At 41.7% G+C, this 13,711-nt stretch overlaps 3 protein-coding genes across 5 annotated transcripts; 1 reads left to right on the forward strand and 2 right to left on the reverse strand.

Moving 5' to 3' along the window:
* Nucleotide 1: 1 nt before the first annotated feature.
* Nucleotides 2-3,208, forward strand: LOC124192516 (protein PTHB1-like). The gene is made up of 12 exons (XM_046585875.1): nt 2-381; nt 452-617; nt 687-856; nt 915-1,144; nt 1,212-1,345; nt 1,403-1,586; nt 1,661-1,870; nt 1,932-2,174; nt 2,241-2,524; nt 2,593-2,760; nt 2,828-2,974; nt 3,035-3,208. Exons 1-12 carry the CDS (start codon nt 107-109, stop codon nt 3,206-3,208), a joined length of 2,385 nt encoding a protein of 794 aa, XP_046441831.1. The 5' UTR covers nt 2-106.
* Nucleotides 2,852-4,805, reverse strand: LOC124192891. Of its 2 annotated transcripts, XR_006873921.1 has the most exons (7): nt 4,647-4,805; nt 4,125-4,547; nt 3,997-4,062; nt 3,709-3,932; nt 3,490-3,642; nt 3,204-3,428; nt 2,852-3,128 (listed from the first exon to the last, which is right to left on the reverse strand). XR_006873921.1 is itself a non-coding variant. In XM_046586437.1 (6 exons), exons 1-6 carry the CDS (start codon nt 4,651-4,653, stop codon nt 3,330-3,332), a joined length of 972 nt encoding a protein of 323 aa, XP_046442393.1. In that variant the 5' UTR covers nt 4,654-4,805; the 3' UTR covers nt 2,852-3,329. The 2 variants fall into 2 exon arrangements, 1 of the variants encoding a protein (XP_046442393.1); XM_046586437.1 differs by having other exon boundaries at nt 2,852-3,428.
* A 98-nt stretch (nt 4,806-4,903) lies between these two features.
* Nucleotides 4,904-10,928, reverse strand: LOC124192884 (sodium bicarbonate cotransporter 3-like). Of its 2 annotated transcripts, none has more exons than XM_046586422.1 (21): nt 10,680-10,928; nt 10,513-10,602; nt 10,310-10,454; nt 10,025-10,244; nt 9,851-9,950; nt 9,604-9,680; nt 9,278-9,463; nt 8,348-8,700; nt 8,115-8,285; nt 7,931-8,023; nt 7,678-7,843; nt 7,404-7,586; nt 7,183-7,332; nt 7,015-7,110; nt 6,768-6,950; nt 6,468-6,646; nt 6,074-6,392; nt 5,871-5,990; nt 5,651-5,793; nt 5,465-5,576; nt 4,904-5,395 (listed from the first exon to the last, which is right to left on the reverse strand). In XM_046586422.1, exons 1-21 carry the CDS (start codon nt 10,714-10,716, stop codon nt 5,372-5,374), a joined length of 3,147 nt encoding a protein of 1,048 aa, XP_046442378.1. In that variant the 5' UTR covers nt 10,717-10,928; the 3' UTR covers nt 4,904-5,371. The 2 variants fall into 2 exon arrangements, with proteins under 2 accessions (XP_046442378.1, XP_046442377.1); XM_046586421.1 differs by having other exon boundaries at nt 5,465-5,582; nt 10,680-10,866.
* Nucleotides 10,929-13,711: the final 2,783 nt, after the last annotated feature.

The raw sequence follows: 13,711 nt of genomic DNA on the forward strand, positions 1-13,711 counted from the left end.
ATGTCATGCGGCCGGCGTTGCCGATCAAACACGAATTTGCGCAGTTGCCATAGTAACATCAAAAATTTGAAAAACAAACAAGGTTTTCATAACGGAGTGAGTGATCATGTCCTTGTTCAAATCGCGAGAATGGTGGAGTACAAATTGCGGAATAGATGAAACATTTGGTGCCTTTCACATGTGTGTGGCCGACTATGAAAGCGTAATCAATGGAGTTGTCAAGCAAATAATCATAGTAGGCAGTTTGGAGGGCTACCTTCGAATTTACGATCCACAACCGCAGTCATCATCAGCTGATGAGAATTCTTGTTCTTCGGATTTACAACTCGAAACACAATTAGCACTACCAGTCTTAGCAGTTTTATCAGGGCGATTCAACAAGTACCTAAAGCATATTAAATCTAATTATTTTTTAGGCAATTGGTCTTAGTTTATATTGATTACGTTACAGTACTGAGGGATTACATGTAGCCGTACTTCACCCAAAGCACTTACGCGTTCTTCGCATTATGATTAATGAGAATACCCAATTAAATTCTCATTGTACTGTGGATTTTATGTACGAGCATAAACTGCCCTTACATGGATACACGCTTATAGCTGGACCATCGAACGTGGTAAGTAAATCTAAATTAGGCGTCTAACGTAATTGGTCAGTTTTAAATGAAAGTTTTAATCTCTTTCAGCTATGCGTGCAGTCACTGACCGAGGGAACGCTTATGTTCTTCGAGAATGAGAGAGTCGGCGTGAGTTTCAAATTACCAACTCTCCATCTTCTTCCGTCACCCATGTGTTATGTTTCTTCAACTGAAAGCTTCATCGTTTGCGATTCGTCTTGGAATCTTCACAGCTACAAGTAACAATTCAAAAATAAAAAATAAACTAATTCTATTACAATTTCGCATTTGCTTTAGCTATCAATCGTTGGCGAACTCGACGGTAGAAGGATCTCGTGCATCAAACAAACTTTTGTCTGATTGGGAATTTGAACTTGGGGAAGCAGCGCTAGACGTGCAATACATTGGCACATATGTTGTCACATTGGGCGAAAGACATCTTTATTGCCTAAAGGATACCGACGGAACTATTGTGTGGACTAGAAAACTAGACTATCACCCGATGTGCTGCACTCTCTTGATTCCACGTTTGTACAGCATAATTTAATTAGCTTTATGAAATTTTAGTCGTTAAATATGTTTGTTAATCGTTAGCGGACTCCCCTGATAGCGTTGTAGTTTTAGTATGCACAGATGCGCATACTTTACTTGTCTATAAGGACAATTTGGTCGAATGGAATTGCAAGTTACCCGTTACGCCGTTAGTTATTAAAACAGCAACTATACAGGTACCACGATCCTGCTTCAACACTATTAAACTTTTACAATGACAATTGTTTATTTAGTCCATAAAAGGATTGATAATCTCTCTATCTGACGTTGGCCAACTGAACGTTTTGTACATGGGAACACAACAAGTGCAGTACGGTTTTCTCCACGAAGCTTCCCAGCGTCCAGTTAATTATGAACGCGGGCTTAAGGAAGTCCAACAACTTACAAAGTCTCTTCGTGCAGGACAACTGAAAGACTGTACTTTCTAAATACATTTCAATCTTTATAGCCATAGACAATAACCTATAAACTCTACATTAAATTAACTACAGTAGCACCAAAAGAAAAAGAAATGGAACTGGATCTAAAACTCAATTCCAGCAACTGTAGCGAATACTTGGAAACACAAGAATTAGTAGAAGCAATCAAAGGTCATATAACAATTGCTATGCCGAAAAATCCGCACGGAAATATTCGAGTGTTATTTAACTGTGATCCATTGATTACTGCCACACCTTCCGAAACCTGCCTTCAACTCAATAGTAAGCCAAAAAATTAACCGCTTAAAAAACGAAAATAACAATCTTTGAAATTGCACGAAAGGTATAGGAGAAGTTGATTTGCCTATCATGTTCCACGCTGTTCCAACAAAAAGCGGAATGGTTGCTTCACTGCGTGTGGAAGTTTCCGTCGTTACAATGTTAGCAGGAACTTGTTCAATGACGAGACATTTCGACTTGCCATTGCAGCTGGTTGCAAGCCTTTCAGTGCCGGTGCGTGAAGCCCATATCAAAGTAACTTTATCGACGAATCATCCGGCTGCCAATTTAGTCCATCTCTTTCAAGGTACTCAAAATGTTTAAGTTACTGAGCTTAATCTAAAAAATAAAAAATAAAATAATTGAATTTTAGATTTTCCAGTGGAAGATTCCATGTCTAACGTGATTGCTTTCAAGCATCGTAATGGGACAATAGTGTCCCTTCTGGTCTCCAAAACCACAAACAAATATCGGTTACAGTCAGACAGTTTAGCGGCGCTAGCTTTACTAGTCGATGATCTGCAGAGGCGATTACGTCTTCACTTTAGCGAAGCGGAAAACCTACAAGTGAATTTAGACTCACCCTTTCCCATTCAGGAAATATGGAATCAGGTTGAGTCTCACTATACCCTCTACACGGAATTGAGAAAAGAAATGGTAAGCAAAACTAATACAATAGCACGTATCCAAGTTCAACCGTCAACTGTGTCATGCCTCGTCTTAAGATGAAACTTGGCCAAACCAGCCGTCAGTTCCAGATCATTCAACGCGTATTCCATAACAAGATTCTCAATACCAAGACGGTTGACCTCACTCAAGGCACTTTTACCGCTGTGCAGTTAGCTCAAGATCATGTCAATCGTTGCGTTCAACAAGTTGAGTTGTTGCAAGAGGTATCAGTCAACAAAACTCAAGTGGTTGGATCACATTGACTCATTTTTGTGTTTGATTCACCACTAGAAATTTGAAACTGCCACTTACTCGTTGGAAGGCTCACTCAAATGTATTCTGTCTTTACTCAAAATGGAAACTGACAGTGTTAAAAAGCGAAATGTTGATTTACTTGAAAAAGCTCTACTACCTGTTGAACATCTAAATATCGATCAGGTAATAAGTGCACTATGTTTATGATTTTATCTTTCTAATTGGCGATAATGTTTAACTTAGTCTTGGCAGGAAGATATAGAAAATAAACTGAACTACCTCGTTAAACAAAGATCCTATTCAGCAACGCCAGCTGCGGTCACTGCTTCGAATTCGGCTAAAGAATTTAATTTAAGTAACTTTAAAAAGATATTTCTGCAAGCTTTTGATAGCTTAATAAAAGATTTCCAACCTTAAAGAGTAAACAAGTATTTTTTTTTGTTTTCGACATGATTACATTGTTGCCAATTTATTACTGGCGCATTTGTAAATGCCTAATGAAAGATGCCAATTATCACAGATTCAGTCAACACCAAGTTTAAAGTGGGATAGTTTTGACAACGAGAACTTCATAGTCATTATGGCTAACCTCCTCTCCTCCATAAGTGCACAAGCAAATTCCACGTGATGGATGCACCTGATAATGACAAAATTAATGAGAAATTGTAATTAAAAAATTTCAAAAAATTTCAAATTACCAATCCAATTGAAGTGGCTCCGTCGTGCACTACCCGCCCAATAAAGACCGATTCTTTATCGGAAGAAAATCCTCCTTGAAGCGCTCCAAATGGAATACTTCCATCACTTGCGGGGACCCAAATTAGTTCGCAGCATTTGTTGCGAACCAAAACCTGTCGACGGGCAGCAACATTTACTTTAATTTTCGACATGTAGATGAAATTAAAAAAAAAAAATACCTGGTATTTTGAAGAGCCGAATTCTTCACCGCCTTTGGCCACGTAGCAACAGTTATGTGAGGGAACAATTTTGCCGGGCAGAAGAGTCCCGTCTTTTTTGACACGACCAACGTAGATTTTCTCTCCCGATGCGTCAACTCCACCAATGACAGCCCTCATCGGAACTTTCCCATCTTTCATGTCCAACCAGACTCCCGGGCGACGATAGAACGGTTTCTTACCCCCTGGAAACGGTAAGATAAGAATAAACACGGGAAAAGTCTATGTAAATAAAAAGCGAACGCTTACGCTGGCGGATCTTTTCAGGGTCTTCCTCCTCCGACGAAGAAGAAGACGACGACGAAGATTGCTCCTCTGAAACGATAACAGATTTGAAAAAGGATACAAAATTTCGAATTTTTACCATTTTGACTGACCGTCGTCAAAGATCCAAGTTCCCACGGAACCCCAACCGGTTGCGAAGGCAAAGTGAGTCACGTTGAACGGCTCGTCGGTATTTTCCCAACTGAGAAAGGGATCTGCATCCCCCTCTCTTCCAACTTGAATAACGTTCTGATGGAAGCGAATCCAGAAACGGCGGTACTCTTCGCAGCAGACAACATCCGGCGTTGGTTCTTCAGCCTTATCGGGCCGGCTTTGATTGAAACGAATGGCCGATTTCTGGTTACCCCATCCACCGATGAAAATTTCAATCATGGGTGACGTAATTTCTTCGCTGCTGAGCAATGCAATATGAGCGTCATTTTGGCATTTCACGTCGAATGTAAGCGTGTCCCGTCCTTGGCCCTTTCCTTTTATTGGGCGGATCACATATTGTTTGTCGTCTCCAGTAAATATTTCTTTGAAAAATCAATGGCGTATTGATTCGTTTAGTAAAAAAAAAAACAATTGCAATTGAGAATTGGTCACTAAAAGAAAGTGCTACAGAAAACAGTTACCAGTCATTGCACGATGGTTAACGCCCCAAAAATATGGAACAGCAGCGATGAAAACAGCCGAAATAGAAGGCTGTCTTACCTTCAGAACGTCCTCTGCCGTAATAATAATAGAATCACTGCATAGAAGAAAGCAAGGCCAGCTATACGTTGCCACACAACAAACTTGCAAGCGGCTGAATCTGAAAAAAATGCATTAAAATTTTGGACGTTTTCTACTCGCTTAAAGTCATAGGAAAATTTAAAAAATACGACAGAGAGATAGTAAGATCGTGTATATTACAAATCCATTGGAATGAATGAATAATTTTCTGAAAATAGCGACAACAGCACCTGAACTAAAGTATGAAATACCACAAACATGATCAAGCCACTACGAATGCACGAAATTTCATCGGCAAAATCAACTGATGTAACAGTAATAAAAGCCTTCCATATTGGCTATATGACTATATCATAAACGCTAGCGCTTGGTATGTGTTTTGTTTGGAAAAGTGGAGGAAGCATATTATAATAAGATTCGACATTCGATACAGTAAGAGCTCGTGAGTTTGTACTATATCCCATCCTTGATGGTAATAAGCCTCTGTAGAATTTGAATGATTCGGTCTCCTTATTAAATTATGTATTGCCTAATTTGGATGAAGAATCCAATAGTTCACGAGCAGAGGGCTTCTGATATCTTCTTTACGCCTTCTTATTTAACTGAAGTGGATAACAAAATGGGCTCATTGGTTGTTTTTACTGCCCGGCTAGATAAGAAATAAGAACATCGATTTGTAAACACATGGATATTCGAATGACAAATTTGTATGCAATACCTGTATTTGAATTCTTTTGGTACCTGACAAGAACGTCAGGGGTTCACTTTCGTCATCGCTCACTTTTTCACCACCATAATCCTTCCTTCGGTAGCTAGTCATCTCAGTACCGCTACAATTGTAAAAGAAAAAATCCTTAGTCAGTTTCAACTCCAACTCAAACCTGAGACCAATCGAAAAACCTACTCTTGGAATGAAGCTTTGCTCTGATTGACGTGGAGCCAAGCGCCCGATCTAGCCACTTCGTCACTGATGTTGACTTTCGAGCTGTTTTTGGGAATAGCCGAGTAACTCTGTCCTTTGCCATTGATGTGCGATTTGGATCCAGACTTGAGCGAGAAAAGAAACATATCGCTGTTAAAAAACATTTTGTTCTCTTTGAAAGTAAATTGCCAAAAATACTTACTTCGACAAGGGGTTCTTGCTTCTTCCTGCGGAACGGCGGGATAACAGAGTCCAAAACGTGAAGCTCTTCTCTGGTGAAAACATAGTCCAAGGATTTTCGGATAAAGATCATGATCACCAACTAAAAATACCATTAAAAGGAATGATTGAAGAGCTTCGTGGTGGTCAAATAAAAAATGTGTCCAGAATAAAATAACTACTGACCATCAAAGGGAAAGAAATGGAAATCGTTTCGTTGGTTTTGACGACCCAGAGAATGGCAAAGCAAACCAACTGGATGGCAGTGTACATGTGAACGCGCTTGAGCGGCACTTTCCTCAGGTAGTTGAAATCCGGTTGGTATTTGGCGGGCATGAACACGATTCGTAGACGATCGAAAAAGTGCATCTCTGCCAACGGTGCCGTTCCCATGTACAAGAAGACACCGTAGAGGACGGGCATGGGAATGAACTTGAGGATTGGTGTCATGAAGACGGACAAACCAACCAGCAAGAAGATGATCAAGTGAGTGACGCGCTGCTCTCTAAAATATTCAACAACATTTTATAAATAAGATATTTGGCGCCATGACCAGCCGAAAAAATGTCTTGTTGGTTACCGAACACCGAGGAAGACGGGCTTTTCACCAGGTGCGGCCGTCTCTGATTCTTGTTTCAGTGAATTGACGTGGTTGATGCAGATGACAGTACCGGCCACATGCCACGGCAGTCCCAAGATACCCATCAGAGCCGTCAGAATGGCCAAAACAAACAAATCCAAATGGTAGCCGCATCCTTTCTGTTTGAAGGCAAACAACAAAAATTTCGAAATTAGAAAACTTGATGAATCTTGATTCGTAAAAATCGTGCGCGTCATGGCGCCACAGACAACAGTGGCCAAAACTTTCACAGCCACTCACTTTCAGTTTGTTCTCTTTGCGGTTGACGATGACTGCAGTAATTTGCTGGTCAAGGAAAAGTAGAATGGTTGCTAGGGCGGCTGGCAACATGGCACCCGGAATGATCCACCAAGGATTGTCCGGATGGATAGGGTTGACAGTCCAGCCACGTCCTGACCAAGTTGGCTTGAAATCACTGGGAACCTGATAAGTTATCCAGTTACAGAAAAACAGTCTTTCAATTGATTAGTAGTAAGTTTCTTTATACATGAAGCTTTGGAGTGTGAACACCGGCGTAGTAATCCAAACCAGTCATTGAACAAATGGCGATAAAGACGGCGAAATCACTAATCGTGCTGCGGACCTATTTCGTTCACAAAAGGAAAGTGCTATTTAAATACAAAAATGGGAAAAGAATTGTAGAAAAAGTGGCTACTTTGTAAGGGAAGTAGAGAGTGTGTTTGAGTCCTTTAAGAGTCACGCAGACGCTGTACGTAAAAACGGACAAGAGTACGGACATCAGGAAAACATTGGGATACCACTCCTTCGGGAAACAGTCCTCTCCCTTCAGTGTGCCATTCCACATCTTCATTTCAAATCAAATGCCGATTAAATATTTTTTCACGAATGAATGAATTTGATCAATTAGTTTCTCACCTCTGCGCAACTGTTGGTTGCCAATCCCGTCCAATTGAAAGGTCCACTACCGCCTTGGACGGATCCCATCAGGCTATCAATGGTATCATTATGCGGAAAGCAATAGCAGTCGGTGGCATTCAGTTTGGGTTCTGGTGGATTTAGCGGATTGTCTAGTCCTATGTAAATGATTTTCTCTACCGCCTGTATGATTAAGACTCGCATGTTATGAAAAAATGTGTTTGGATGGAATTTTTCGTGACGTGTCATCACGCCAAAAAAACGAAACCGTTACCTTGTACACGTAGATGGTAGCGATAAGGAGAGCAAAGTTCTCCTCGGTGAAACGTGTGATGAAGGCCACCCAGGCGGAGATTTCGAAGGCGCAAAGGGTGATCATAAAGACACCCATCCAAACACCCACCCATAACCGGAGTGAAAGGTAGTCGTAGCCGTTTTTACTTCACGAAATAAACACACACAAAAAAACGGTTGGGGTAAACATTTTTGTTTTCAACCGGTAAAACTAAATCAAAATGAAATGTTACCTGCAGAAATTGTAGAGAATGCCTTCGAAAACTAGTACAGGGCCAGTGGCGTTCAACAGGGCGAGAGGTTGTCCAGCAAACAAGGAATAAATTCTGGAATGGGAACGTGAGAAGTCGTGATGAATTTCTTTTTCAATTACAGGATAGAATACTAAAAGATTGAAGAAAAAAGTCGTGTTTTTACATTCCACAAATGCATCCAGCGCAAAGAGATTCAAGCGCTGCCAGGCGGTTTTCGGTGGCATCGCCCAACAGTCCGCCGAAGGTGATAATCGGCGACAAGGAAGCAAAGTACAAGAACGTGATTGACGCGATGCTTTGGACGGCGAAAGCGTCAGTGAAATCCGATTTATAGCTAAAGGATAAGTATAAATTATCTTCTGCTCTTTAATCATTTGTCCTTAAAAAATTTCATACAAAGGAAGTTTGCGCTTAACGTCGTCGATCAAACCGCCAAAGAAACGACCGGTGCGGACGAGTCCCTGACTTTCTAAAACTTTCAATTCTTCTAAAGCAGGATCTTCTTTTTCTTCGGGTGGCTTGTCGGGATTCTTTCGCGGTTCCTGCGAAGGAACTTTGGTCGGCGGCTCGATACGAATGGACGGATCCCATTCACCGGGCGGCAGAATGGTGACGGCATCCATAAACTCATCGATTCCGGCCAAGAGATGGTCGCGATTCTTGGCGCGATAGGCCACGGCATTGAAGACTTCATCGGACATCAACGTGGCTACCACGCGACCAACTTCACGATAGTCCTCCAATTGACCCTGAAAATAAGCAAACGTGTTATTGTTTTTATCTGAGAGATTCTAATCCCCCAAACAGACGTTAACGTCAGACTAAAATAATTCGGTAATCTACTGTCAAAATCGCCAAACCCAATGATCCTTTTGATATGACACGGTTATAAACTAAAAAACATGCGACAGTAACCGGATGGTACAACCTCCGGGAGGGTCAGCGGGTTTTGTTTTTCATATTTGAAAAGGAACGAGCCTTGAACTCCCAAGGATAACAGACGATACGTTATTTAGAAGGGGGAGCTTATTCAAAGTTATGTTTACCGCAATAAATTTTTTTGTTTAAAGCGCTAGATTAATACCCGGATTATTGCCCGAAAACCCCATTTTTCAAATGCTTGTGGCGTTATCCATCACACTGGCTTATCAGCCCGTCATGACCAAGCAAGTGCCATGCAAGCAGACTAATGCGTTCGTGTGATTCAGGTCAGTTAAATGAAACTGGAATTTTTTTTCTATCCATTTTTGGGTTTGTCTCGGGAAAGGCTTGCTAACCAATTATTCAAATTGTGGCACCTATAGCAATCTAGATTTGATAAAATACCTTGGGCCCGAGAAGTAGAAAAACGAAACGCGACGGCAGCCGAACCTCGGCGAAATCACCGAGAATCGTGGCCTTGGAAAGTCGAACAAAAGCCGAAACTGGCTTGTCCAGAAAATCCACCTCGCCCACTAGAACGTTATTCACTTCGGCTCCGGGCGGAATCTTCTTCATGAACGGTGAATTGCCCTTCAAAAGTGACACAAATAGAAAGAAATGAGTTAAAAAAAATAAGAAACACGCACAGCACACAATTCACGTGACTAGGGCCACAAAGTAGCGACCCCGTGTTCCATAAAGAATCAATTGGAAAAATTAAAAACGCATACTTTTGCGCCGGTGACGGCCGCCATAGATGGGACGCTGGGTAAAGCCAGACCCATTTTCGAACGGGATTCGGTCAAATCTTAAAACGTCCACGTATATAAACAACACATTAATAATTGCATACGAGTTCCTTCCGTTTCGAACAACATAACGGATAAGCTACGACTTCAATAATATAGCAACAACCACCAACATTTCGACCTAGACTAGAGACATTGTTCTAAATGAAATGTATTCCGTTGAACCTACTTTTTGCGGAGCTGTTGCGGCTTTTCTCGCTCATCAAAAGTGGTGCGGACTTGACGACTTCGTAAAGATGTCGATGGGGGCAACACATGACTTCCGTCATCTAGAAACAAAATTCCAAGAATTAATATTGCACGTCCTTTTTCCTGTAACATAAAATGATCAAGGGTTACAAACTTGATTCTTTTGTTCGGCCGTTAGTTGGTGAGTGGAGCACACTTTATCGACAATGACGTTGATCACTTCGTCGACAGTCGTGGCTTCGGCATCCAGCAGTAGGGTTCCGTTTAACAGCGCACTACGCAATTCGAATAGAGCGTGAAGCGACAGAGTCCCGACAAACGGCTTGGTCCACCGATTGCCACCGTCTTCCACATCTTCTTCAAACTTGATCCAGCTACGATTTTCACAGACAGTCTAAGTCAATTTGTTTAATTTATACTCAGAGCTTGAACCAATTACCGGGCAACTTCCTTCCATTCGCCACCGGTACCGTCTTCGCTTTTAAACTCCTCCATTTCGGAGAAGACGGGACGCGGTTCATTCTGACCCGGTTTATCGGCATCCTCGCCCAAGATAAAGCGAACTCGCATGCTCGGCGGCAAATCTAAAAAGTTCACATAATATTAGAAACTAATTCATTTCACTTAGTTCTAATTCTTTACCTTGCATTGCCTCTGACCTCCGATTGCGAAGTGATCGCCTTTTGACACCAGGAGACGGGCCCACAACCCTGACTCCTGCATTCGCTTCACCTTTAAATGTTACACAAGAAAGATACGATTAAATAAAACTCTTAAAATGTTTAAAACAAATCTGTAATTATAATTACTTTCTAAGAGAATGCTGGGCGGCTCATTGGTAGCCATGACGAATAGTTGAGCGGACTCTTAGGTCCTTGCAGGAGCTTCTATTCTTCGTGGCAAAGTGGACGTCGGTCCGGTAGAAACTGAAGGTAAGAGAGTCGGAGACAGTCGCATTTGACCACCACCTCTGCCGGACGGCTTCACCAAACCAAACCCCACATGAATACGTGCGTACTACGTGAGGCATTCTCGCTCCGGTGTTGGGAGGAACGGACTGAGCAAGGAGGCGCGGCTTCCGAATCATAACAAACACTTGAACAAACATAGACTCTACTTTTTTTTTCTTTATCTAAGGGACACATACATGTCGGTCGTTGTGTCGACGTGAATGTACAATGTGTCGCCTATATTATTTGACCACGTCTACAAGTGTATAAATACCAGACGTTATGGTAATTTTTATTTAACACTTTTTAAAACACAGAGGCAACCAACTCTGAATTAGTTGTACGCTATCAAACGGGGTTCAACTGATATTATAGGACGAGGGAAGAAGTTGTTACTTGCGCCGGTCCATCAGGAAGAAGAGAATTTAGTCGGAAGACTTGGCAGACACCATTACATTCAACTAGCCACTGGCAGAAAATAATTGAATAGAGAATGTGACGTCATAAGAAAAGGTAGCGCGATTAAGCGGGCTGGAAGGGATATGTAAGGATAGCAGAGAGGAAGAGAGATCGGCCGACATGTTGGATAATACTGGTTGAAACCAGCTATCCATTATGATGGCTAAAGAACACATAGCAAACCCCTCGAAGCTCTCGCTGGAAAGTTTACGAAGCCACGGCGATAAATGCAAAGAAGCTCAGGTAGTATGCAAGGTGCTATTCCGATTGGAGATAAAGGGCGTTCCTATCAGGCGAACATGTCGTCAGTATTTTCGTATCAGAATGAGACAGCACAGACGTGATAAGTATTCTCATTGGAATTGGTAAAAATAACAATTTAGTAATCAAAGACTGTCGACACTTATTGATTGTCAATCACAGTCTTTCTTATATAACGTTGCGCGACTCTATTGCGACCGTTTAAATTTCTCTTTCCCCCAAGGCCACGGCTTTTGAATCACCTATGAATTAAACTGCGACTGCTTGTGATGATTTATTTCCCTGAATTTCAGCCGGAAGAATCGTTAATGCGCCGTGCGACGATGTCGACGCACGCATCTACTCAAATGGCGTTCGAGTGTTTTTCACCGCGTTGCATGCCTCATTTCGTGAAACTAACGTGAAGCGATGGCTACTAATACTTACTAAGCGTCCTCTACTTACAGGACTGGCAGAGCAATTTTACGAATACATTTCCAGTTTCTCAAACTCATTTCACGGTCGCTCTCCTGTCAAACACCTTTCTCCATGTGCCACGGTGCAACAGGTCACCTCATTCTTTTTTGTTCCCGTTCGATCCATGACGCCGTTCACAGAACTCGGCCGTTTTTTTTTCTTTTCTTTTTCGCCTAGACGTGCAGTATTTCTACATATATACTCGGATCAAAGTTCCCATTGGAGAGCAGAGAGACCCAACTTGGACAGAGTGGCACGGACTGACAAAAAGCCGGCGGCTTTTCTGGTTTCTTGTCTTGTTGGTAAGATCACGTAAACCAAAGAAAAATATAAAAGAAAGAGAGAAAGAATAAAGAAAAAGAAGAAGGAAGAATCCCCTTAAGGGTAGATGGTACGCGATGGTACAGCAGGACAGTCGGCGGCTGGTTGGTTTACGAACGACGGGAAAACCAACCGCCGGCTGCACGAACGAAAGGCGGAGCCGACCGTTGTGTGCACGAGACTCTGTCGTGAAAGCTTTTGATTCAACATTTCACTCTACAAGTATTTGCATACAATAAAAAAATACCCTTTTCTCCTCGACTCTGTAACTCACTGACAACGGATAGCACTCGTCAAGACCGTTGTCAGTCATTCTATTTGGACGCGGTTGCATTATTATAACTTTTTGAAATGAAATCGTTTCACAAAAAGAAAAAAACGAGCATGGGTTTAGGTAGGGAGAGGCTATTATTCAGTTGAGAGTAGATTCCATTAGGTAAAAAATTTAGGTCAGGACACAGTTAAACATAAGAGAAAAAATGCCTAGAAATAAATGAGTCACGTCGTCCAGAAAGTGGCTGGTTGGCGTCTACGACAGTGGAGGGGACATATCAATGTCGCATAAGATCGAGAAATTCGAGATTGGGTCATGATCGTAAACAACAAAAAAACACACACACGCAAGAACGACGCGTCGTCGATGAAACCGTTTAACAGTCGCCAGTGACTATTTTAAAACCCTGGGAGATTAGGCGTCTCACCCGTGCACAATCAATGACGGTTCGATTTCGCCCCGCAGTGTCAATACAAAAAATCCCGCTTTACGCACATTTGAACTAGTTGACCATGATTAGAATGAAACGAAAAAAGAAAAAAAAGCTTTCGATGAAAAGCCGCCAGCAAGAAAGTAACCTCCTTATTTCCAGTGAAATAACCTACATTGGTTCCTAAAAAGTATTGCTTTCTACAACGCGGCGCCACAAGTTGATCAATTTATCTCTTTTATTTACTTAATCCTTTTTAGAAATTCGTTTTTCTTGACAGGTATATTCGTATTGTAACTCTAGCCGTAAAAATACAAACCGTGATGAGATTCGATAACATTTGGACGCCACCATTAGATTGCTGTTGACGCTTATGTCATGTCAATACACCTTTTGGTATTGCATTGATATGACATCTGAAAAGATCAAAATACCTTTTTCTCATTTGGCATTTCACTCACACACGTGTGGGATTTTAATTTTCTACCTTGCATTTCTAATAGACTCGCCGAGTTTATAATTGAAAATCCCAACAGAGATTTCTCAAATGGTCACTATTTTTTCGCTTCGACCGCCTCCATACCAGTTTGGTGAGAAATGTTGACGTCTTCGTAAAGTTCTTCGCATTTCATCAGTTGGCAGACACTGGAAAATTCGAAAAAGCAAATCAATATGCGCGACTTTGGGTGA

This window comes from Daphnia pulex, chromosome 4 (assembly GCF_021134715.1).
Source record: "Daphnia pulex isolate KAP4 chromosome 4, ASM2113471v1".
In the NCBI taxonomy this organism is placed as follows: domain Eukaryota; kingdom Metazoa; phylum Arthropoda; class Branchiopoda; order Diplostraca; family Daphniidae; genus Daphnia; species Daphnia pulex.